The sequence below is a fragment of the Brassica rapa genome, chromosome A04 (genome assembly GCF_000309985.2).
Source record: "Brassica rapa cultivar Chiifu-401-42 chromosome A04, CAAS_Brap_v3.01, whole genome shotgun sequence".
NCBI classification, from domain to species: Eukaryota; Viridiplantae; Streptophyta; class Magnoliopsida; order Brassicales; family Brassicaceae; genus Brassica; species Brassica rapa.
The window spans coordinates 1,363,247-1,386,174 of NC_024798.2; the positions used below are offsets into that span (position 1 = coordinate 1,363,247).

Genomic DNA, 22,928 nt, shown 5'->3' on the forward strand with positions numbered 1-22,928 from the left:
TTGGATAAATCCTAAACTCTAAATAAAAAACATTAAACACTAAAACATTAAAGGGTTTAGGGTTTTAGTGTTTAGTGTTTTTGATTTAGAGTTTGTGATAAATCGAAGGGTTTAGGGTTTACCCAAGGGTTTACGGTTTAGAATTTAGGATTTATGGATTAGGGTTTAGAGTTTAGTGTTCATTTTCTGTAACTACTTTTTTTTTTTTAAAACATAATATAACTTGACAATATTTTGTTTCATTTTTTAAAAGATTGAAATATTGAAATTCTATTGGTTGGTGAACCTAAGGATTCACAAGAATAACCATTTTTCCTATATCCTGAAATTACATTGTTAATTAATAGCAAAAAAAGGCAGTCCAGCAAACCAATGATGATAATTCCACTGCATCACCACTTCACCAGGTAAGCCTTTTTACTCAATCTATTAAAATGTATCATTGTCTTTCTACTTATGATGATTTAAAAAACAATCACTTCTCCTTGATATATTGATTATATAATGTTCATAATTAATGTTTTCAATATCCTTACACTGTTACACATTCATAAATTATTAGTTGTGATTGAGTACTAGCTAGTGGTCTAAGGGAAATGAGGACAATACAACATGTTATTCATATATCATATGACATCTCTATAATATTTTTTGAGAAGTCGGTTTTCTACGTATCACACTCACATAAATTTTTATTATGGTTAATTACAAAGACACCCTTAATAGATTAAAATATTATATATAATTATATTATACATAATATTTTTTTTTCTTTTTTTTTATACTTTTCCAGAAGATATATAATAAAAATAAATTATTCATATAATAAAAGCAAAAATTATATCCTCAAAAAAGAACAAAAACATATTTTATGAAAATAAATTTAATATATAATGTTATTTCATAAAAAGGAAAGTTCACAAAAACAGTTTTAACCATATCTTTAAAACATAATAACAAACAACATAGCATATATTCTAAATTTAGTAAAATTATTTTAATTTTTTAAGTCTATTTTCTCAGATTACTAAAAATAATTAAAGGCTTAATATTTTATTTTTTTTTATTTTTGAACATTTATATATTTATACAATATAATAGAACTATGATAATAATACATAAACCAGTATGAATTTTTATGCTTAATATTATTTAGAGTATATTTAATTTATTTTCTACATCGAAAGTATAATATTTGCTAGAATTTACAAAAATATTTTTTGTAAATATTAAATATCCATTCATGAGTCTTCAAAATTTTATTTTGTTTATAAATCTACAAATATCAAATTATACAAAAGAGTTAAGAAAGTATATATGCATATTTACAATTAAGAACTGAACTAATGCAATAACTAAAACTTATCAATTATAATTTAGAATATTTTAATTTATATTTTCTACATCTAAATTATAAAATTACTTAGAATTTACGAAAAAATTAAATATTATTTTGTAAATATTGATATTCGTTCGTGAGTTTTCAAAATTTATCTTCGTTTATAATTTTTTTACTAATCATCATTATAGTGTTTTCTATTATTTTTTACAAATCCACAAATCTTAAACTTTACAAAATAATTTACGGCGTATATTTGCATAATGAAGATAAAGAAGTAGACTACTGCAATAAATAAAATTAATCAAATTTCGGTTAACTAGAATCAAAAGTGATTGTGCTTCACTTTGAAAAAATATGTGTAACTCAATATAACTCACAAAATGAATAACTTAAACAATCTAAATTTTATGTCCAAAATCGAAATTCTAAAGACAAAAAATCAGAATTTTTATCTACTTCGGCACAAAAATACTATGGTTAAATTCATGGAAGTAGATACAATTCAATATACTCAACTTAAATCATACATATAATTAATCAAATAATTAAATCATACATATAATTTTCAAAATAATTAAATTAAAATTAGAATATTAATAATTATATAATATATTTATTTTATAAATATTTTTATATGTGCATGAGCACGGATGGTTAAATTCAGGGAAGTAGATACAATTCAATTTACTTAACTTAAATCATACATATAATTAACCAAATAATTAAATCATACATATAGTTAACAAAATAATTAAATTAAAATTAGAATATAAATAATTATATATGCAAATATTTTTATCTTTGCATGAGCATGGGAGAATCATCTAATATCCCCTATATATTAAAAGAGAAGCATCACAACATATTTTTGTAGCCACATGTCATCACCACAATCATTCTTAGAATCCTTAGAAAAATATGTTGGTCCATATAAATGTATAATAAACTTTTTATTAAACTAACCATAAACTAATCATAAATGTTCTCCATTGTTTCCTTATATAAAAATCACGGAATTACCTAATGTGGCTAAAATATATATGACAATTAAATCAAATGATTTTGAATAATAAAAGATTTGATAAAAATTACTCTATTCTATCATTTTAAAAATTTAACTAATTAAAATAAATTAAACAACCATGTTAACTTAGATTTTTTCGTATATGCTACATTTTGAATGTTTAAAAACGAATATAAATGACTAAAGTTGTTAAAAATCTCACATTGAAACTTTTGTGATCCATGGTCTAAACTTTATGTTATAACAAGATACAAATGATTATGAAATTACAGAAGTAGGAAGTCTCATTTAATAAATATTATATATATGTATATTAATATTTTTAAAAATACATTATATACCATATAAAATACATAAGTATTTTAATTTCGAATTTGCATTGAATTTTTTTGATAAACATTTTGAACAATTATTGACAACTTAATATTTAGATTTTAAACTTTGCATTGAATATTTTTAAAATTATAAATTACTAAAACTATTAAACATCCCATAATTTTTATATTGTTATCTTTTATTTAAAAAATTTGTTATAAAGAAATACAAACGATCAAAATAATAAGAGTATAAAATATTTTTTAGCAGATGTCAATATTAAAAATGTACTTTATATCTATGTTAATATCATGTAAACTTAATTTTATAACATATAAAATAGAAAAAGTATTTGTTTTGATTAATAAAATTTATTTAAGTATTTGTACCAATTTAGTTACATACGTAATAGTTACTAATTTTTTTATTATTCAATATATATTTATTATTTCATAATATATAAAAAATATATAATACTTCAAAATAATTTATATATAATATTCATCCCGCCCAAGGGGCGGGTCTTAACCTAGTGCATGTTAATCCCGATGCATGTTTGACTATTTTGCCATTTTTTACAATGTTATTAGTGAATGCTAATTAAATTATGTAGTAAGAATTGTTATCTTTATTTCGGTCTAAAGCCGAAAACAATGCGTCTAACAGAGCGCTGAGTATACAAATTACGGTTTATCATAACCGGGTCAAAAGTCTAAGTTGATTTATGGGAAATTATTAATAGATTCTTACTTTTAACATTTAACATCTATATGATCCAGCTTTTGACCCAATAAGTTCTAAGAGTTTCAAAACAATCCTCAAGAACAGAGAATGTTAATGATGCTTGAATTGAGTTACACTTTTCTTTTGCGTCACAATGTTGAACATTAACGGTTCCGCGAGAGGAGTAAAGTAGTTCTTGGCAGCTATAAGTGGGAGCCTTTTTAACGCTTCTGAGACATCAACGTTGTCCAAACTAGTGATGATGGTGCAACTAGGAGATCTTCAGAAGATTAATCAGAGAGCTGACCTTCATGCATTGCAGCAGCCTGAAAAGCCTGGCTTCGAACATCTCAGGAAGAAGGTGAAATAAAGAGGGAAACACCATTTGTCTCAAGTTTTCCTGCAGTCCATGAGAAAGCTTGAGCTCCAAGTTTCACCGATGCAAACGACAACCTTAAAGAAGAAGAGGAAGAAACAATCTTTGTTAAGAATAAGCAGAGGTTTTATTATGAATAATGGTGGCGCTTTTATACCTTGACATGCGTCAGAGAGGAGCCATACAAGCATTCCCTGACAAATATCAAATCACAGCCGTGAGTTTCTCAGATGCAGCTGATAACTGGTATGAGCCTTAAGTCCAGACGGGTCTTATCTTCTCACTAATGCTATGGACTGTAAGCTCTCTGTATGGGTTATGAGTTATGCGTCCTTGTGGAAATGTGTGTGGTCACCGGATGGTAGTAAAATGGTTCATGTATGGGTTCTGTATAAGCTCCCACGTCACAATGTTTCTGTCAATGAGTTTGTAGTAGTGATAAACTGATTTATCTAGGTGAGATTATGTTCCCCAAATCATTTAAAACAGAGACACCAACCTTTGATCATAATCATGTTTTAAGTTAAACAGAGACACCAACCTTTGATCATAATTCATATATTTCATGATCATAATCATGTTTTAAGTTAGATTGAGACTTAGTGTTCATAAGCTTGCTATGGTTGTTGTCAATTTCATCTTACACACTTTTTTTAATATTCAAATTGAAATAATGTTTCTTTCTTCTCTCTTACATCTATATCTTTGTTGAGGATTTGAAGTATCTCTAACATCTTGTTTTTGCATAATCTCATTTTTCTTAAACATTTTCAGTATCCTGCATTATCAGTTGGTTACTGTGTGTTTTCTCTCTCTAGTTCATTGAGGTAAATATTATATAATCTTACAATACCAAATATAGTTTATTTCGGATATCTAGCACAATATCTTAATACATAGAAATATTTTATGAGTTGAGAAGACTGATGACGATTTTTTCATGAATTGCTTCCAAGGCAAAGTCAATGTTCGTTTTCAACTGCTGTTGGTTAAGGGCTGAAAGCTAAGGCTTCACGGTAGATTAACTCCTTAATCTCCCCCTCTGTGAATGTCTGTTCCTCTAAATCGAAGTTGAAGGGGGTCATGCACACTGGTTCATCAGTGAAGTCTTGCATCTCTCTCAGATATGGATGATCAAGTGCGTCTTCAACTGAAAAAATTGCAAAGAAAATGGTGTTAAGGAGTCTAAATCAAAACTTCAATGTAGCTAAAGAAGAGACATAAAAGTATCGACTAACCTGAGATTCTTTGTCTAGGGTCAAACTTTAGCATCTTCATTATCAAGTCAAGAGCAGGGTAAGGCACGTTTGGGAATACCACAAAGAATGATTGGCGATCATGATTAGGAAGCTGCCTTAAGTATAGCTTAGCATTTTCACTCAATGATCCAAGTTCTTCTTCTGATGGAGAGCCTAGGAGCTGCAAATCAAAGTGTAATTTTTTTCCTAAGTTAAAGAGATCACTAAATGTAAATCAAAGTGCAAATCAAAGTGCAAATCACTAAAATGCAAATCAAAGTGTACTTTTTTTCTAAGTTAAAGAGATCACTAAAATGGTTTTAATGTAACTTTTTTGTTACCTCCAAGATCAAACGAAGCTGATGAATAGGATCTCTACCGGGGAAGACCGTTTTGCTAGTCATCAACTCCAAGAAGATGCAGCCAACAGACCAGACATCTATAGCTGAGGTGTACACAGATGAGTTCAAGAGAAGCTCAGGTGCACAGTACCACCTTGTGACAACATACTCAGTCATTGCATTATTCTCTGAAGTACCACGATCAAGTCCGAAATCACATATCTTCAGTTCACAGTTCGCGTTCACAAGGAGGTTGCCCGGTTTTAAATCTCTATGTATCACATTGGCTGAGTGAATGTACTTTAATCCACGCAGGATTTGGTACAAGAAAAACTGCGTTACAAAATAACAAGAAAAAATTATACTTTCAAGCTCTCTAAGAAATGATAGAAGTTTTAAGAAAATAATCAAACTCAAACCTTGTAATGAAGTGGTTCTAGTTCTTGTTTGGATGTTATGACTTTATGAAGGTCATACTCCATCAACTCATGTACAATGTATACATCTTCAAAAGCATCTCTCCGAGGAGGCAATATTAGGTCTTTGATTCCGATAATCTATAGAAAAATGGTATTTACTTAAATATTAGGGACTAATGATTAATTTTTAAAAAGATTAACAATTAAGAAGAGAATCGTGTGGATATTCCGGATGAGAGAGATATGTTACTCCATATGTCATAAAATATTAGCAATGGTTTGGACCAGACTCTGATTTCCCCTAGGTCTGGTCCAAACTCTTCCTAATTATTGAAATAGATTCGAGAAGCTAAAAAGGTGTCAGAAGCAATCGCAATAATCGGTTCATTGATATTCAGAAAAAGAATAGTGATGAAATCATATACGAACATTTTCATGCTCGAAGTGACGAAGAAGCTTGATTTCACATAAAGTTCTCTTAGCCGCTACTTTGTTTCCAAATGCATGAGCAATCTTCTTTATTGCCACCTTTTCATCGGTCTCCGAGTTCATAGCTGAACTGTTAAAAATTAGTAAAAAAAAATATTAATGTGTCAGTAATATTCAGAAGAGCAACCCGAACACAAAGATCATACAACCCTTAAAGGATGGAAACAAATAATATAAAAATGTTAAAAGGAGATTACCAAACGAGGCCATAAGCACCGCTGCCAATAGGCATGATTGGTGGCTTATACTTTGCTGTGAGTTCAAAGATTTTCTCAAGTATGTTGTATTGTATGTATCTTCCGTCATGGGTTTGATTCGCAGTAATAATCTCAACGGGTAGCACTTCAGGTGACGGATACAGCTTAGCGTCGGTGGTAGCTCTAGCGTTAGTCTCCACAGTCACATGAGCATCATTGGTTGGTTCCATGATTGCTCTAGTTCTTTCAGTTTGGGTGGTAAGGTATTTGTTTCTTTTTTGTTGAGTTGATTGTATGAGAGAAGGAAATATATATAGTGACTGAGTAAGCATGGATGTCTAACTCACACCCACATATAAGAATTTATGGTAAAATCTAATACATATCTCTTTGTCATCTCTTAATTTTATGTTAGATAACTTAGACATATCCAGACATTCACGTGGCTCACGCTAATAGGTTTATGATCCACGTGGTTCACACTAATAGGTCTATTTGTATTACAATATTTGTCGTGGAGCGATAAATGGATATCTATGAAAAATATTTAGAAGTATTGAGTTTTATTATTTTTTCACTATTTTAAGTAGTAGTTCCTATTAATGGAATGCTATCAATCCATTTTTCTAATATATTCTTGAAGGTTTAGTTTTTAGGTATTAATCATATGAATGTATTAATAAATAGTTACACATATAATAATATGCTCATATATAGATAAATGAGGTTATAAAGATATCTAACAGTATAAGTTTTGAAATTTAAATGTCTTTAAATAATTATTTATTATACAACAATGTTGTTGTTAATTCATTTTCTTTATAAACTCTTAGCTTTACTTTAGTTCTTCAATATATATCCACATAAATTCTATGTCATTTTGATTATTGACAAACAATCATAAATAAATTATCAAAACTATCATTTCATTGTTTTTCTATAATATACAATTAGAAAGGCGTTTATACGTTTTTATATCACATATACATCTTACAAAATTATAATTTTCCGAAATCATATCAGTGCTTTTGTTTCTTTAATTGTTTATTTTGTTTGTGTTCTCCTAACAAATGATGTCTACTAATTTTGAATAAAAGATTTAGCTATAAAAACTGTTTCAAATTTGTTAATTCATCACCCTACAGGCTTATTTGTAGTTGGCAGAATTTTGTAGTTTTTTTCAAATTACCTCTAACATATAAGAAAAGTGTACATTTGATTTTACTATAAACATGGTAACAAATCTTGGATACATTTCTTTTTATTTCATTCCCTATTTTTTACATAGAGATTTATTAAAATATTTTATTTACATTTTCTATTTTGTGACTAAAATCATAAATTCAGTATATTAATATTGTATAAAGGAAGTTAATTTTACTTTTTTTTGTTTTCTATATAGTAGGAAACTCATATCACACCTTGAGGTATATAATTTACTATACATTGAACTTAAATTTAGTTTGCAAGTCTATCAGATGCAAAATTTGGTAGATTAAGATACCCTTCTTTTTAGAGAATAAAATATATATTATTTCCTACAAAAATATAATTACTTCCCTTTTGCTAGACTTGCAATTCTTTTGGTAATGATATGATTCTTATTACAGCTGCTACCAAAGCAAACTACAACAAATATTTGTGACTCAAATGGTTACATTTTTCCTATATCCTGAAAATACATTTTGAATTAATAACAAAAAAGGTAGTCCAGCAATCCAATGATCATTCCACTGTATCACCACTTTTTCTCAATCTATTAAAAAAGATCATTGTCTTTCTCGAACTCGTTCACACGAAATGGGCCTCGGACCATGCGGTCCACTTCTTTCTCGGCTCATTTAGATTACTGACCGAAATTGGGTCCAACATGTATTGTTCATAATTAATGTTTTAAACTAGAATGAGACCCACGCTTTGCGTGGGGTGAGACATACATAAAAATCATATATTCAAAATAGGATTGTTCAGTCTTGATTTTGGTCGGTTTCGGCTCAGTTTTTCAATATTTTGGTTTATAAAAATTAGATACTATATTAAAATCATATATGTTTTGGTTTGGTTGAGTTTTTATACTGTCGATTTTTTGTTTATTCAATTTTTGTCTGGTCTCGGTTCGGTTTTTTGATGTTTTGATTTAAAAAAAATTAGATACAATATTAAAATCATATTTATTTGGTTTGGTTCAGTTTATATATTGTCAGTTTTTGGGTTATTCAATTTTGTACCAAAAAACTTAAACTATATTATCTTTTATTACATTTTGTCAATTTAATTTTGTATGATTAAAAATTAAATTTATTAAATATTACTCTAATTTTTAAATAGAATGTTTTCTATTATATTTAACTATTAAAAAAATTGTTAAATAAATTATTGTTATTATAGATCTCATAAAAAGAAAGAAAAATGATTAATAATATACTAAATTTAAGACAAACATATGTCGATTATTCAAATTAATTTCTTAAATATCAAGATTATATAAATAAATAAGCTACATGTATATATATGCTTTGCTATTTGTGGTTACTCGGAAGAATATAATCACATCTTTGATAAGTTTTGATTTATATCTTCCATTCCTAAGACACGGTCCTGCCAATTGTTGTAATTAAGCATAAGCAGCTCTGTCAACACGACTCTGTTAACACAACTTTCGTGGAAAGGTAATTTTTAACAGTTGTTGAGAAAATCGACGGTCAGAGTAGTGCTTATTTTGCTCCTTTTTTTTTGATCAGATGCTTATTTTGCTCCCTATACCTGGAAATCACCGAAGTAAATATATTTTTTTGATAAAGAACACAAATGCCAAATTAAATATATTTTGACAGTAAATATTGTTTGACACTTATGTTATTGTTACTATATCATATTTTTAAATTAATTATTATACCTTGTTAAAGGGAACTTTCTAAATGTGATTACATTACATTTACCTCTACAATAACATTGTAGAAATTTGTGCGTTGAATCTATAATCACATATATTTCTTGGGAAAGAAGTCTGTAAAGATTAATATGGAATAATATTAGATTTATTACTGGGAACAAAATATATGAGATGCAATCTGTATAATATATTACATAAATAATATTAAATGTCTTAGTTATTATTACCTCCGCAATTATGTTAATGGTAGTCTATATGGTAACTGGTAATAATCGTAATTGTGTATACTTGGAAATAAATGACTATAGGTTAAATAATCCAAAATTATATCATATTTCATATTCCGTATACATACGTTCTCTAGCAATTAGATTTGGACAAACATATTTTCCAATTGATTTCTAGGCTGACACGTAAGCAAAATTAATAGCTTAATTAACTGACACGTAAGCAAGTAAATTTTTTAATTAATACAAAATATAGGTTATAACTTTTTAAATGTTCCTCTATTAATATATAGGGGATATGCTTACACTGTTACACATTCAAAAATAGTTAGTTGTGATTGAGCACTAGCTAGGGGTCTAAGGGAAATGAGGACAATTTTTTTATGTTTTAGTGTAAATGTTATAGTATATTTTTGGTGTAAATGTTAAATTCATACCAAAGCTTTTCTTTTACAACGTTCGTGAAAATCCACTTATTACAACGAGAAAGAAATAAGATAGAGCAAGCAGTTTCAAAAAGATCAAAAACCCTAAGGAACATGAGGCGGTAGGCGGAAGTAGACTAGCAGGGGAGAAGGCAAAGAAGCGGATGATGGAGGAATGGAGATAAGTCGATCACGCCTTATGCGATCAACACGCGCAATGACTCCAGTCTCAGTTGTTGACGTTTGTTGGAAGGTGCACATGTTCCTCTCTCGCCACATGCAGTATCTGATACATTGCAGCAAGAGCTTGATCACAGCTGGTAACCCAAAGACGAGACGACATGATAACTTGAAAGAATACCCGCAACCGCTTGAAGCAATGATGGAGGAGTGGGAATGGAGAGTCCACATAAATGAGCCCAGATCGCAGACACAAAGGAACATTGGAAGAATAAGTGAGGATGAAACTCATGTCCTGTTAGGCATAGAACACACTGCAAAAGGACAGCAAGACCCCAAGAAGCTAGCATGTCCTTTGTTGGTAATCTCGATAGCATTGCCATCCATGTAATGAAAATGCATTTTGGGATCTCTTCCTTGAACCAGACCATAGAATGCTATTGGACTATAGGAGCTATCTCATGGATGGTGTGCCATGTTGCCTTTCTGGAGAACTTAGGAACATAATGTTATTCATATATCAATTCACATATGCATGTGAATCACGATGTATGTTAGACTATTTTGCCATTTTTTACAATGCTATCAGTGAATGCGAAATAAAGTATGTAGTAAGAATTAGAGTTACTAGAGATTTTTTCCGCGCTTCGCGCGGATTGTGTCTTATAAATTTATTTTATTTATAATATTATTTGTCAGTTTTTTTATTTTACATTAACTTCTTATTTTTCCAATGTTATTTTTTCTTAATTTAAATTTATATGTTTATAATTTTTCATTTTTCTGGTTGTAGATGAAGAATTATATTTTTATTGATGGTTTTTTGTATGTGATATAAACTTTTTGATATTTTAAAATAATGTTATATATAGTACGATTAACACATTAAAGAAGAGAAACATATTCATGCACATTTTACACAGGTTTTATATGCATAATTTTAAACATTATATATGTATATATTATAAGTTTGAAACATGTAAATGTTTTCTGAAGCTAAATACTTGTTCTGAGTTTACATAACTTATCGAAAGTTTTATCCCTTTTTAAATTCAAATCACAGAAAAAAATATCAAAAAGTCAGTATAGATGGGTTTTTTGGGCTTTTAAATCAACACTGAAAAATTACATGAATCAGATAACAACCGTTTTATAAACAACTGGATAAAATTTGACCGAGCCAAAGATTTTCACACAATATGTTCTTTCTTCTTCAAATTGCGAAGAGCCTATAGGCACAAGAAAAAAAATCATAATTTTTGTTTTTACTTATATAACATTTTTTCTACTTTACACACGGAGTTTATTACACTGTTATAAGCAATGAAAAACTCTATTCATATAAGATTCACATCTATGCATTTTGACAAAGAAGAATTTTAGCAATCTTTAGTTTCAGAATGGACCAACTTCAGTCATATACACTATATTTTCTCTATGATTCAAATCTTATGATTTTAATATATGTGCAGATTTTCATATGAAAAAGCACGCACGTCATCTATCATTCAACCTATTACTTTTTTCAAAGTAAATACTATAATCCTCATTTGGTTAGCTCCACATATTAATCTCTTTGGATCAGATTACTAAAAAATATAGATACTAATGTTAGAAAAGAATATAAACACTATCAACAACAAATATTGGCACAAGTTTAGATTTGCTGCTGAAGTTTGGATTTCTTCTCCGGCTGATCTACACTCTGTTGCAGCCTGGATCAATCAACCTCGCGTCAATGCAGATACGCATGCTACTCCAGTCATCAAGCTCTACTTTCAGTCAGCCATCTACCTGCTGTGGAAAGAGCGTAATGCTCGTGTGTTCACAGCTGTTTCCTCACCTTCATCAGTCATCCTTGCCTCTCTCGACCGTATGATGCGTGATTGTCTCCTCTCTTACCCGGCAAGTTCTTCTTTCTCTTCTTCTCTACTTCTTTTTATCTTTCTTGTATAAGACTTCCTTAAGGCTTTTTTTACCTTGAGTTATTGTTGGTTGTTTTTGTTTCCTTGCTGTAATAAGTTGTTTAAAAACAATAGTGTAACCTTTCAAAAATTGATAATCTTAGCACATTACCAAAAAAACAACAAATATTGATTTATTTATGTGAATATGTATTTTATTTTAAATCATTATAGTGGACGAAGAAAGCACAATAATTTGTACAACAAATTTTCTTAGATTCACGTCATGATACTCACCATTTTATCATTTTAATTACATAATTTTACATGAGCTTCTTCACCTTCCCCGATTATTTTCTCTTTATTTATAACTACAATATAAAGTTATAAACTATATATATTATAAATTAATAATTTATTTACCCTTAAAGTTTAACGATTAAAAATAGAACATAATTCAATATAGATATATGATTCTATTAATAAATTAGTAGTTACAAATTTGAAATTTCTAGAAATATCAAAAGTTGTATGTTAGTTAATTATCTTATAAATGACATTTATTTCTAATTCTTTTTGGATGAGAATATTTTGGCTGAGGTGGATAGTCTCAAAAGCTTTGAATTTAGTCCCTTTTATATAGTAGGATTATCTTTATCTCGGCCTAAAACCAAAACAATATGTTTATCAAAACACTGAGTATACAAATTACGGTCTTTCAAAACTGGGTCTAAAGTCCAAGTTGATTTTGGGAATATTTAGTTTTTGATATTTTATTCTTATTTTTAAAAATTGGCTGAATTAATTTTGATTTATATTTTTAATGTTAATTTTTAAAAATGAGTGTATACCTTAATTCTTGTGCATACACCCAAAACATCAAATATTTTAGAAGAGAGGGAGTATTAGATTTATATTTTTAACCTGTGACTTTTATATGATCTAGCTTTTGACCCAATAAGTTCTATGTGAGATCTGATAAGTTATCTATAGAGTGTATAAAGATTTTTGTCGAGTGTTTTGTTATTTGGAACTAATCGTCCCTTTAAATTATTAGAATTTAACCATAACCCTCTCTCATCAATAAAAGATTACATGGGTAACTGTTCAGCTTCGGTTCCCCAGATCATTTAAAACAGAGACACCAACCGTTGAGATTCTTCTTAAACCTCTCGTGTTCCTCCCTCTCTCCTTACTTATTTGCCATTATACAACTGCTGCTAAGGACATCTCCAACCCTACTCCATTTTTGACTCCAAGCTTAATTTTGGAATAAAATCTTCTCCAATCCCACTTCATATTCAACTCCAAAATAGAGTAATTGCTAGGGTTACTCCATTTATGGAGTAATCTTACCCATTACTCTATTTTGGAGTTGAACTTTTTATATTTATGAAATAGTCCTTTTAATCTTTAATGTTTTTATTTCATAATTAAAATAATATAATAACATGAAAAAATATAATAATCCGTAAAAGATTATTTAATTGTTTACATAAAATATGCATAAACTCATAAAAGTCAAAACTAAGAATAAATAATATAAAAAAATATATAATATAATATAAAATAAATAAGTGATTTAATAATCCGATAAATTGTTTTCGAAACTACCAAAATCGGTGAAGTATTATTCAAACGGAATAGATGAGTTTTTTAATCTTGTGGATCAAAATTGATTGATAATATTTGTACTTGTTGAACTTGATATATGCACAAACAATGGGACCCAGTGCATAATTCAAATTGCAAAACAAAACTTTATTTTTCTTTATGTTCTTTTAATGCATATAAATATTTTTGAATTAGAAAAATTGCATATACTGCACGAATTGAAAATGGAAGATAATCTCTAGTTGTATTTTTAATGATAAATAATTAATTTAAATAAAATATATTATTATGGAAATTTTGTAAACATAATAGTTGGGTTAATTGTTAAATTTTTATAAGTTGAAAGTACTACTAACAATTATTAACTAATTAAAAAAAGAATATTTTTTTTTGAGTAAAAAATGGAGTAATACATTGGAGTAAAACTCAACTCCATTTTGGAGTTACACCATTTTGGAGTAATACATTGGAGATGCTCTAACTCAATCTTAAGGTTCACTCTTTAGAGCTTTGTCTTAAGGATCTTTAGTATGAATCCCCACAAGGGCATCGACCTTGATGCTGTTGCAAACTTTCTCAGGGAGGGTGCTATAGGACATCATCTTGTAAAGGCTGCGTATGAAGGTATGCGTGAAGTAAGTTACACTAACTTGAAATCCAAGATGAAGATAACTCTGAACTCAGCTATGTTCTAGCAAACACTGATCGTTATATAGATAGTATTGCTAGAGGAGGGAGTCATTGTCTAGCACAAGATACTTTCTTCCTCGAGTACGATCTCCGGGCTAACTTGTTAGCTAAATTGGTTTATGGCAAAATACACTGTTTGGGTCTGTCTTTCAGAGTTGACTGGGTTTTGCGAGAGGTAGTGGCCAGATTATACAATGGCAAGCCAAGAAAGGTGAACATGCCAAATTATTTGAGAAGGGAACTAGAAGAAGGCATGGTGAGGGATTTAACTAGATTTGTTCATGTGACAAGATCCGAGGCTCAGAGGTTGGTTCCATTGTTTCGATCGGTGCATACGTGCAATGTAAGCTAACTAGGATGGTTAAAGGATGTTTGATCTACCTGGACCATCTTGAGAGTGGAACCAACACATATGCGACCGCTAATATCGAGACTATAGATTATAAAGTCAAGGAGCTTCTGACTGCAATGAGTTTCAGAAACACTGCTTATGTATTTAGTATTTACCAAGTATCAGGATGATCCAGCATGCAACCTGATACTGTATGCAATGTGTCAGCAGTACCCCAGCCCTCTTTTTGGAGGTGTGGATCATGTTAAGATACCAGCTGATGGGGATGCTATCTACTTGGTTGGTTACTCGCCAATAAAACATTACCATAACGTTGTGGGGTCGCCTGAGCGTATAATGGGTACATTGATGGTTTACTCCCATCAGTTTTGGCTATGGGAAGAGTTGGAGTCAGCAACGATAATAGCTTGTTTCCTGAGACAGAACAGGTACCTTGATGTGGTTGGTCTACCTGCTGTTGTTGGCCAATGTGATTTGATCTACACTTCTTTGAGTGGGAATGTAGATGGGGAAGGAGTAAGAGAGAAGACTATACTGTCTAAGGAAGCAGCGGTTATGTTGGGTAGGTTTCATCAGATGGCATGTTTAGTGCTATTCAAGGATATGGACACTAGTTTTTGGAACGATGCAGATCGTAATAGGACCATGAAGTCGTTAGTACAGATGGTGTCAAACTCATTGCGTACATGGAGGAACAAATGAGTAGTGGGATACTTCAAATGTCAAACGGTATGGATTGGTTGAAGTATATTGACGATGAGACTATGGAAAGGCTGAGAAAGTATTCTGTATTTGAAGGGCTTTGGCTGGTTAAGTCGGACCCGGATAAGGTGTTGAAAGATGGTGTGATCAGATGTCTCAAGCGAGGTGTAAATGACCAGACCAGTATCCGTATCCCTGGTCTGAACAGTGATGATAGCTTCGACGTTTTGAAGGAAGAAGTTACTCTTGGTGGTGGTGATTCTGAACTACAATTCGCAGAGGGAGCTTTCAGTTTGAAGCTGGCTTGCATTGAGAGGATTGAAGGACCTAGGAAGATTTTTTCATTCTCGCAGGAGGGGACATCGTCATTCATCTGACTGATTGTTAAATTCAAAAGAAAGATCTGTCTGAATGTCACCACCAAGTTAGCTATATAACCTATGTTCGTTCTTTGTTTTGATCTTTTTGCTTTTACTACTTATTGTTATGGAACACAGAGAATATATTTTCTTGGTGGTGTTCTGTAGAATGTTTCTGCATTTCCAGGATTAAACATTTTCTTATTTCTCAAAAAGAGAAGAAGATCTGCGTGTAAGAAGATTGAATACGAGAACATATATATAGTACCATCAAATTTTGACGACAAGAAAAGCAACCAAAAAGATAAGGTGGGGTCGGATGAATAAGAACACATTCTCCCACGTTCACTTATGGTCACTTGGTTGGTGAGATCAAAAATATTTTCATTTATATGTATAAAATCAAATATGCAGTTTGATAATTGCAAAATAACTAAATCTAGTTAAAGTGACAAAGAAAAGTAATTATATATGTATGCTTAACCAACAAAAATAGGATAAAACAATAAAACAGATAATAATAGTAATAAATATAATATAATATAATATTTCCTTACTATCGTGATCAAATGAAACATATATAAAAGTAGTACAAGAAGCTTGGTCTGAAAATGGACCGTATCTGAAAAAAGAACTAATCGACGTCGTATTCTGAAAAGCACGATCATGGCGATGCTCATGGCTTCAAGGTTTAACAGTGAAGCTAAGATCGCGTCTCGATTCCTGTCAACACTCTTCAGAAACCAAAGAGTGACGGCCTCATCATCATCATCATCCTCTTCTCTCCTCCTTAACCCGTTGACTTCTTCCACTCTCCGTCACTTCAGATCCTCTCCGGAGATCTCTTCTCTCTCCTTCTCTGCTTCCGGCTTCCCTCTAGCGATGAAGAGCCAGCAGCAGAGTCGGAGCTATGGAGATGTCTCGAAACGAGATCCGTGCGAGGCCGTTAAGCGTGAGAATGGAGCTGATGGGCTCAACATCGCTGAGAATGTGTCTCAGGTTAAATGGGCTTCTCTTTTTAGATCTCAAGTTGATAATTTGATGATCAAGTTAGCTTCTTGAATTGACTTTTGTTAGATTTTTCTATTGAAGCTCAAAAGGTTCAGACTTTACTTACATTGTCCCAAATGTTTTGGAGAAATGGTTAGGGGCCTTGTAGAAAATTATTGTTTAGGTGTAGAAAACTTGTTTCATTTAGACCAATTTGTGGACCTTGGTACCGTCTAAACCGACAACCCGGAACTCATTCTCCGACAAGTTTCTCTATATTGTCCCAATGTTCAAGAAATAGCTAGGCTGTTGTTAGGAAGAAATAGCATTCTTCTATTTTTTTACTTTACATTTAAAGATTGCTTTAGAGTAATACATTTGAGTATATTTCACCTTTATTATAGAGTTCCTCTATCAATTTTTTGAAATGTCAAAACCGATTTTTTTTAATAAATCAGTCTAGAAAATCATTTCGTTTAGACTCAATTTGCCGACTAGACTAGGTCGGGCGTCTAGGCACCGTCTAAACCAATTTTTACATCGGCATCCTTATTTGCTTCTATTTCCCTTGAGTTTACTCCATTGCTGGTGTGAGATTTTTTCTCTTGGAAACTCAAAAGGTTCAGACTTTACTTACATTTATGTCCTCTGTTTGTTGACGTGATGCAGCTCATTGGGAAAACTCCTATGGTGTACTTGAACAGTATGGCAAAGGGTTGTGTAGCGAACATTGCTGCTAAGCTCGAGATCATGGAGCCTTGTTGCAGTGTCAAGGATAGGTGAGTCTTTCACACCTTGTTCATATGTTTTTCAGTTAAGTCTTTAAACTTTTTTTGTGTTTCAGGATTGGGTACAGTATGGTTACTGATGCTGAGCAAAAAGGATTCATATCACCTGGAAAGGTATCATCGATTATTTTTAAGGCATAAACAGTTCTCTAGACTTATCATATTTTTTATTTCACTTTTTATCTACAGAGTGTTCTTGTGGAACCTACAAGTGGAAACACGGGTATTGGACTTGCGTTTATCGCTGCTTCAAGAGGCTACCGACTCATCTTGACAATGCCATCATCCATGAGTATGGAGAGAAGAGTTCTTCTAAAGGCGTTTGGAGCTGAGCTTGTGCTGACTGATCCTGCTAAAGGCATGACCGGTGCAGTTCAGAAGGCTGAGGAAATCTTGAAATCAACTCCTGATGCTTACATGCTCCAACAGTTTGACAACCCTGCCAATCCAAAGGTTTTGTGTTGCCTTCTGTCACTTTTGTAAAAGTGCAACTATATGTTCTAATTGCAAAATGCGCTGTTGTGTTGCAGATCCATTATGAGACTACTGGTCCTGAGATATGGGAAGATACAAAGGGAAAGGTGGATATATTTGTTGCTGGGATTGGAACTGGTGGGACTATCACTGGTGTTGGTCGGTTCATTAAAGAGAAAAACCCCAAAGTGCAGGTAAAAAGAAAATGGTTCAATATTAATCTGAATATATTATATATGCAGATGCTAATTTAGACAGAGTGTGTTCTTGTTTTGCTTATTTGATGGTTTAAATGTAACAGGTTATTGGTGTTGAACCAACTGAAAGCGACATACTTTCTGGTGGCAAACCGGGTAAGACTCATAGACTATACAGTCAGTAATGTGGTTCTCTTGGTTATGAACTATGGTTTAGTTACTTATGTATTATATTTACTTGTATTTGAGTATAGGACCTCACAAGATTCAAGGGATTGGAGCTGGATTTATACCTAAGAATTTGGATCGGGCAATTATGGATGAAGTCATAGCGGTATGATATGTTTTCTTGGATTCTGCATAGTTCCCACAAGACATAGTTACTCTCAACGGCATTTTAATGGCTATCTTCTTGTTGCTCCTTTACCAGATTTCAAGTGAGGAAGCTATAGAAACTGCAAAGCAACTAGCTCTCAAAGAAGGCTTGATGGTTAGTTAGTCCTTTATATTCTTTCTGATTTCTAGATGGGAATGTTTTGGTGCAAGATTTTAACATGTTAAGGTAATGATTTTGTAAGGTTGGAATATCATCTGGAGCTGCTGCTGCTGCTGCAATCATGGTAGCAAAGAGACCTGAGAATGCAGGGAAACTCATTGCTGTAAGTAGAGTCCTTGTTTCTTATTTTTGTTATGGGGAACAAAGAATGGTGACACATGAGTCTTTGTGCATCTAAACCTCTAGACTACTTTAGAAAAACATCACAACATGTGTTAAAACATCACTAAAGCTAGCTAGCTTCATCCTCTGTGGTAAAAAGTTTCTAGACTTGTTATCCAGTACTAAACACAAAGAACCAAACACAAAAGCCACTTAGCTAGCTAGATTTATACATATCTGTGTTAGAATATCATCTATGAGTCTATGACTGTTCAAAGATCATATATGAAGCCAGTTATGAGATTGACCTGAGAATTGAATCTTATATGTATCTGGTTTTCAGGTTGTTTTCCCGAGCTTTGGAGAGCGATATTTATCAACCCCTCTGTTCCAGTCTATCCGGGAAGAGGTTGAGAAAATGCAGCCTGAGATATGAACAAAAGCAAATATCTTTCTTCTACTGTTAGGTTTGCCTCTTGAGAGTGCTAAGCCATTCTTGCTTATCAATAAGCCAAATAGTGCAACTTGTATTGTTCAACATTTCTATCAAAAATCCCCAATGGATAATTAATTAGATACAATTAAACAAGATGAATTATCCATCTATATTTTTTTGTTAACCAATAAATTGTAGCCGTTGGTGTGTAATATGTACGATTATTTAAATTTATAATGATCAAATTAATGACTTTGGGTTTAGTAGTATCTTGATGCCCAAAACGGAATCTGAGAAAGGTCATGTCAACCATGTTAAGCTTCAATGGCTGAAATCATGACAACAGAGTTTTGGCATTAGAGATTTATGCTATTTTGAAAACAAAATGCTTAGCAGATAGACCAGGTTACAACAATATGACTAGATATAATCTTTAGATTCAGCATGATCAAACCTAGTTTCAAAGGGGGGAACAAATAAAAATAAAGTTATACATGTGGCTAGTTATCAAAACCAGATACAATTTTTTAACTAGAAATGTTGATTTACTTTATTCAACAGTAAAAAAAAAAACAATGCAAGTCTATATTAAAAATCAGGGAAGAGCATGATCTTTCAAAGATTTTACTTCATTCTAAGTTTGAAGCAAGAGACAGACAAGACAAGTTCCTGAGGTTGGAGATCGACCAGCATTGACAAGGACGGAGCGAGCAACAAAAAAAAAATAGAGACCTGAATGGGCGGAGTTTGAATAAGTTTAGCAGCACTAAGAAGAAGCAGAAAAGAGTCTGAGCAAATGAAGAAGAAATAATGGTTTGCTTATATAGCTTTCTAGAAAAAGAAAAAGGTTGTGGCTCAGAGAAAACTTGAGAGGTAGTTTGGCATTGATTTAATCTGGTGGACTTAAAAATAAAGACAAGAATAGCATAAAACCAAAATCGAGTATTACATCCACTGTAATAGACTAATTTCCACTAAACATAGAATAAAACAAAGAAAGGTACAAAAACACATGATGAAAAGGAAACATGATAAAAAGAGACTCATTCGGTTATTTTCAACTTAATCATCTTCCTCTTCTTAGTCTTCCTCTTTCTTCATCTGGTAACGAAAGTACCGAACGCACCCGAGATTGGATATGAACACTATTGAAGCAATGACTGGATTAAAGAATATCCAGTGTCGCACTTCCTTTATAATGCTCGAGAAAGATGTACATTCTCGACTTTCAGTACAAGAAGATTCAACGAATGATCGTGTTTCATAACAATGCTTTAATGTGACTTTGATTTAAGTTATAAACTGTAAACGTTGAACTAAAATTATGAATAAATTAATCTAAACATTATCTAAATAATGAAACATTTTTTATTTTATGCATTTTTAAGATAATGTTTGGTTTAGCAATTTTTGAATATCATTTAAGTTGAAAACATCAATTTTTAAAAAATAGTATTCAACTTATGATATTTCAAGCAATATTTATTATAAATATCATGATTGATGAACATCAATGTCGACTTTGAATGGACTTATTGTGAAACTTTAATGTGACTTTGAATTAGGTTATAGACTTATAGTCATTAAACTAAAATTATGAATAAGTTAATCTAAACATTGTCTAAGTTATTATGACTTTCGGTATTTTTTTGCTATTCTAAGATAAAGTTTGTGAATTATCAACTTTCAAATATTGTTTAAGCTGAATTCATTAATTTTTGAAAAGTTTTATTCAACGTATGATATATTTCAAGTAAATTCTCTTATAAAAATCATGAATATCTGAACGTTATTTAAAATTTTGAATGGACTTATTGTGAAACTTTAATGTGACTTTGAATGAAGTTATAGACTTATAGTCATTGAGATAGAATTATGAATAAGTTAATCTGAACATTGTCTAAGTTATGAATATTTTTTCTATTTTTTGCTATTTTAAGACAAGGTTTGTGCATTATCAATTTTAACATTGTTTAAATTGAATTCATCAAGTTTTGAAAAGTAGTTTCAACTTATGATATTTCAAGCAATTTCTCTAATAAATATCATGAATTGTTGAATATTAATGTCGATTTTGAATGGACTTATTGTGAAACTTAATTTTTATTTAAAAGTAATATTTAACTTATCGTATTTCAAGAAATTTCTCTTATAAATATTATGAAATGTTGAACATTATTGTTGATTTTGAAATTTTAATGTGACTTTGATTTAAGTTATGAAAATATAGTCATTGAAATAGAGTTATGAATAATTTAATCTGAACATTGATTATGTTATGAATACTTTTTATATTTTTTGATATTCTAAGATATGTTTTGTGGGTAATCAAAACATTCTTTAAGTTGAATTCCTCTATTTTTAAAAAGTATTATTCAATTTATGATATTTCAAGTAATTTCTCTTATAAATATCATGAAATGTTGAACATTAATGTCTATTTTGAAACTTTAATGTGACTTTGATTGAAGTTATAAAATTATAGTCATTGGACTACAATTATGAAAAATTTAATCTAAGATAAGGTTTTCATTAAACTTTATTTTTCATGAGAATTGTTAACTTCAATGTAAATTAATTAAGATATTTTTAAGAGTTTTCAAATGATGCTAGAACTGGGAATTCTATAAATTTTGGAGAGAGTGAAAAATACTTATACATTATTCAAAGTTTTTGTATTGTGTTCATATCCAATTTTATTTGGCCGCACAATTTGCATCAAACTCTCATTTTATGTATTTTATTAGTAAAAAATCAATCTTATTTAATAATATAACCTCAGTTGTTAAAACAATTGCACATGCATGAGATATTAGCATCACATAAGTTTAATGTGTGTTTTTATATCCATACAACAAGACAAGAATATCAACTAAAGTATTTTTATCTGATGAAATAAGTGTGGATGAAAATATAACGATTCATACTATTTCATTTTTTCTAGTTGTCATATTTTTCAAATTTTATTTTAAAAATTTCAACTATTATCAATAGCAAAACAATAGTGAAAATTTATTAAAAACAGTGGTGGTAGTCATTAGTTTTTTTGGCAATTAGAGGTTCACATCATTTAGTTTAATTTGGTTCTTATATTCTAATTTGTATTATGTATCATTTTTATTTTGATTTTAATATTAAAGCGAATTAAATTGGAAATAATTTGTTAGGATCGGCATAATAAAAATATATATATTTTATGCAGTAAAAAGTTATAAGAACCCATGGAAATCATAAAAATATATTTGCATGAGTTAATTAATTTTCTAGTTTTACTACAATATATAGAAATCCAATATGATTAAAATAGAAATAATTATTTCATTATACATATTTTATCATCACATTTGTATTTTACTGTTTTAAAACCATTTTATATACAATATCTAAATATGAAAGGAATTGATGTCATTATGCTACAATACACATTTATCAAATTTGAAGTGATTTTTATTTTAATTTTTCTGTGGTCAATACTTTGTATTACTTTTAAACATTTTTCGAGTGTTATGACTTCGTGCTTTCTATATTACAATTTAAAACACTACATTTACAATTAGATATCACAAATCTACAGA

General features: G+C 30.4%; 2 protein-coding genes across 2 annotated transcripts; one reads left to right on the forward strand and one right to left on the reverse strand.

Annotated features, from left to right (window-relative positions):
• Positions 1-3,251: 3,251 nt before the first annotated feature.
• Positions 3,252-11,013, reverse strand: LOC103862930 (mitogen-activated protein kinase homolog MMK1). The gene is made up of 6 exons (XM_009140651.3): positions 6,465-11,013; positions 6,208-6,337; positions 5,779-5,916; positions 5,360-5,692; positions 5,019-5,199; positions 3,252-4,930 (listed from the first exon to the last, which is right to left on the reverse strand). The coding sequence occupies exons 1-6, from the start codon at positions 6,794-6,796 to the stop codon at positions 4,770-4,772; spliced, it is 1,275 nt and encodes a 424-aa protein (XP_009138899.2). The 5' UTR covers positions 6,797-11,013; the 3' UTR covers positions 3,252-4,769.
• Positions 11,014-16,419: 5,406 nt separating this feature from the next.
• Positions 16,420-19,583, forward strand: LOC103862931 (cysteine synthase, mitochondrial). Its single transcript, XM_009140652.3, has 10 exons — positions 16,420-16,809; positions 17,470-17,579; positions 17,645-17,702; positions 17,778-18,041; positions 18,119-18,256; positions 18,364-18,415; positions 18,514-18,593; positions 18,690-18,749; positions 18,838-18,918; positions 19,261-19,583. The coding sequence occupies exons 1-10, from the start codon at positions 16,477-16,479 to the stop codon at positions 19,351-19,353; spliced, it is 1,269 nt and encodes a 422-aa protein (XP_009138900.1). The 5' UTR covers positions 16,420-16,476; the 3' UTR covers positions 19,354-19,583.
• The last annotated feature ends 3,345 nt before the right edge of the window (positions 19,584-22,928 follow it).

Coding starts and splice junctions, on each gene's coding strand:
- LOC103862930 (XM_009140651.3), bottom strand. CDS start 6,796: ATGCTTACTCAGTCACTATATATATTTCCTTCTCTCATACAATCAACT. Junction 6,338..6,464: donor GGTGCTTATGGCCTCGTTTG/GTAATCTCCTTT, acceptor AATTTTTAACAG/TTCAGCTATGAACTCGGAGA. Junction 4,931..5,018: donor CCCTAGACAAAGAATCTCAG/GTTAGTCGATAC, acceptor CAATTTTTTCAG/TTGAAGACGCACTTGATCAT.
- LOC103862931 (XM_009140652.3), top strand. CDS start 16,477: ATGGCGATGCTCATGGCTTCAAGGTTTAACAGTGAAGCTAAGATCGCG. Junction 17,703..17,777: donor GATTCATATCACCTGGAAAG/GTATCATCGATT, acceptor TTTTATCTACAG/AGTGTTCTTGTGGAACCTAC. Junction 18,594..18,689: donor TTATGGATGAAGTCATAGCG/GTATGATATGTT, acceptor CTCCTTTACCAG/ATTTCAAGTGAGGAAGCTAT.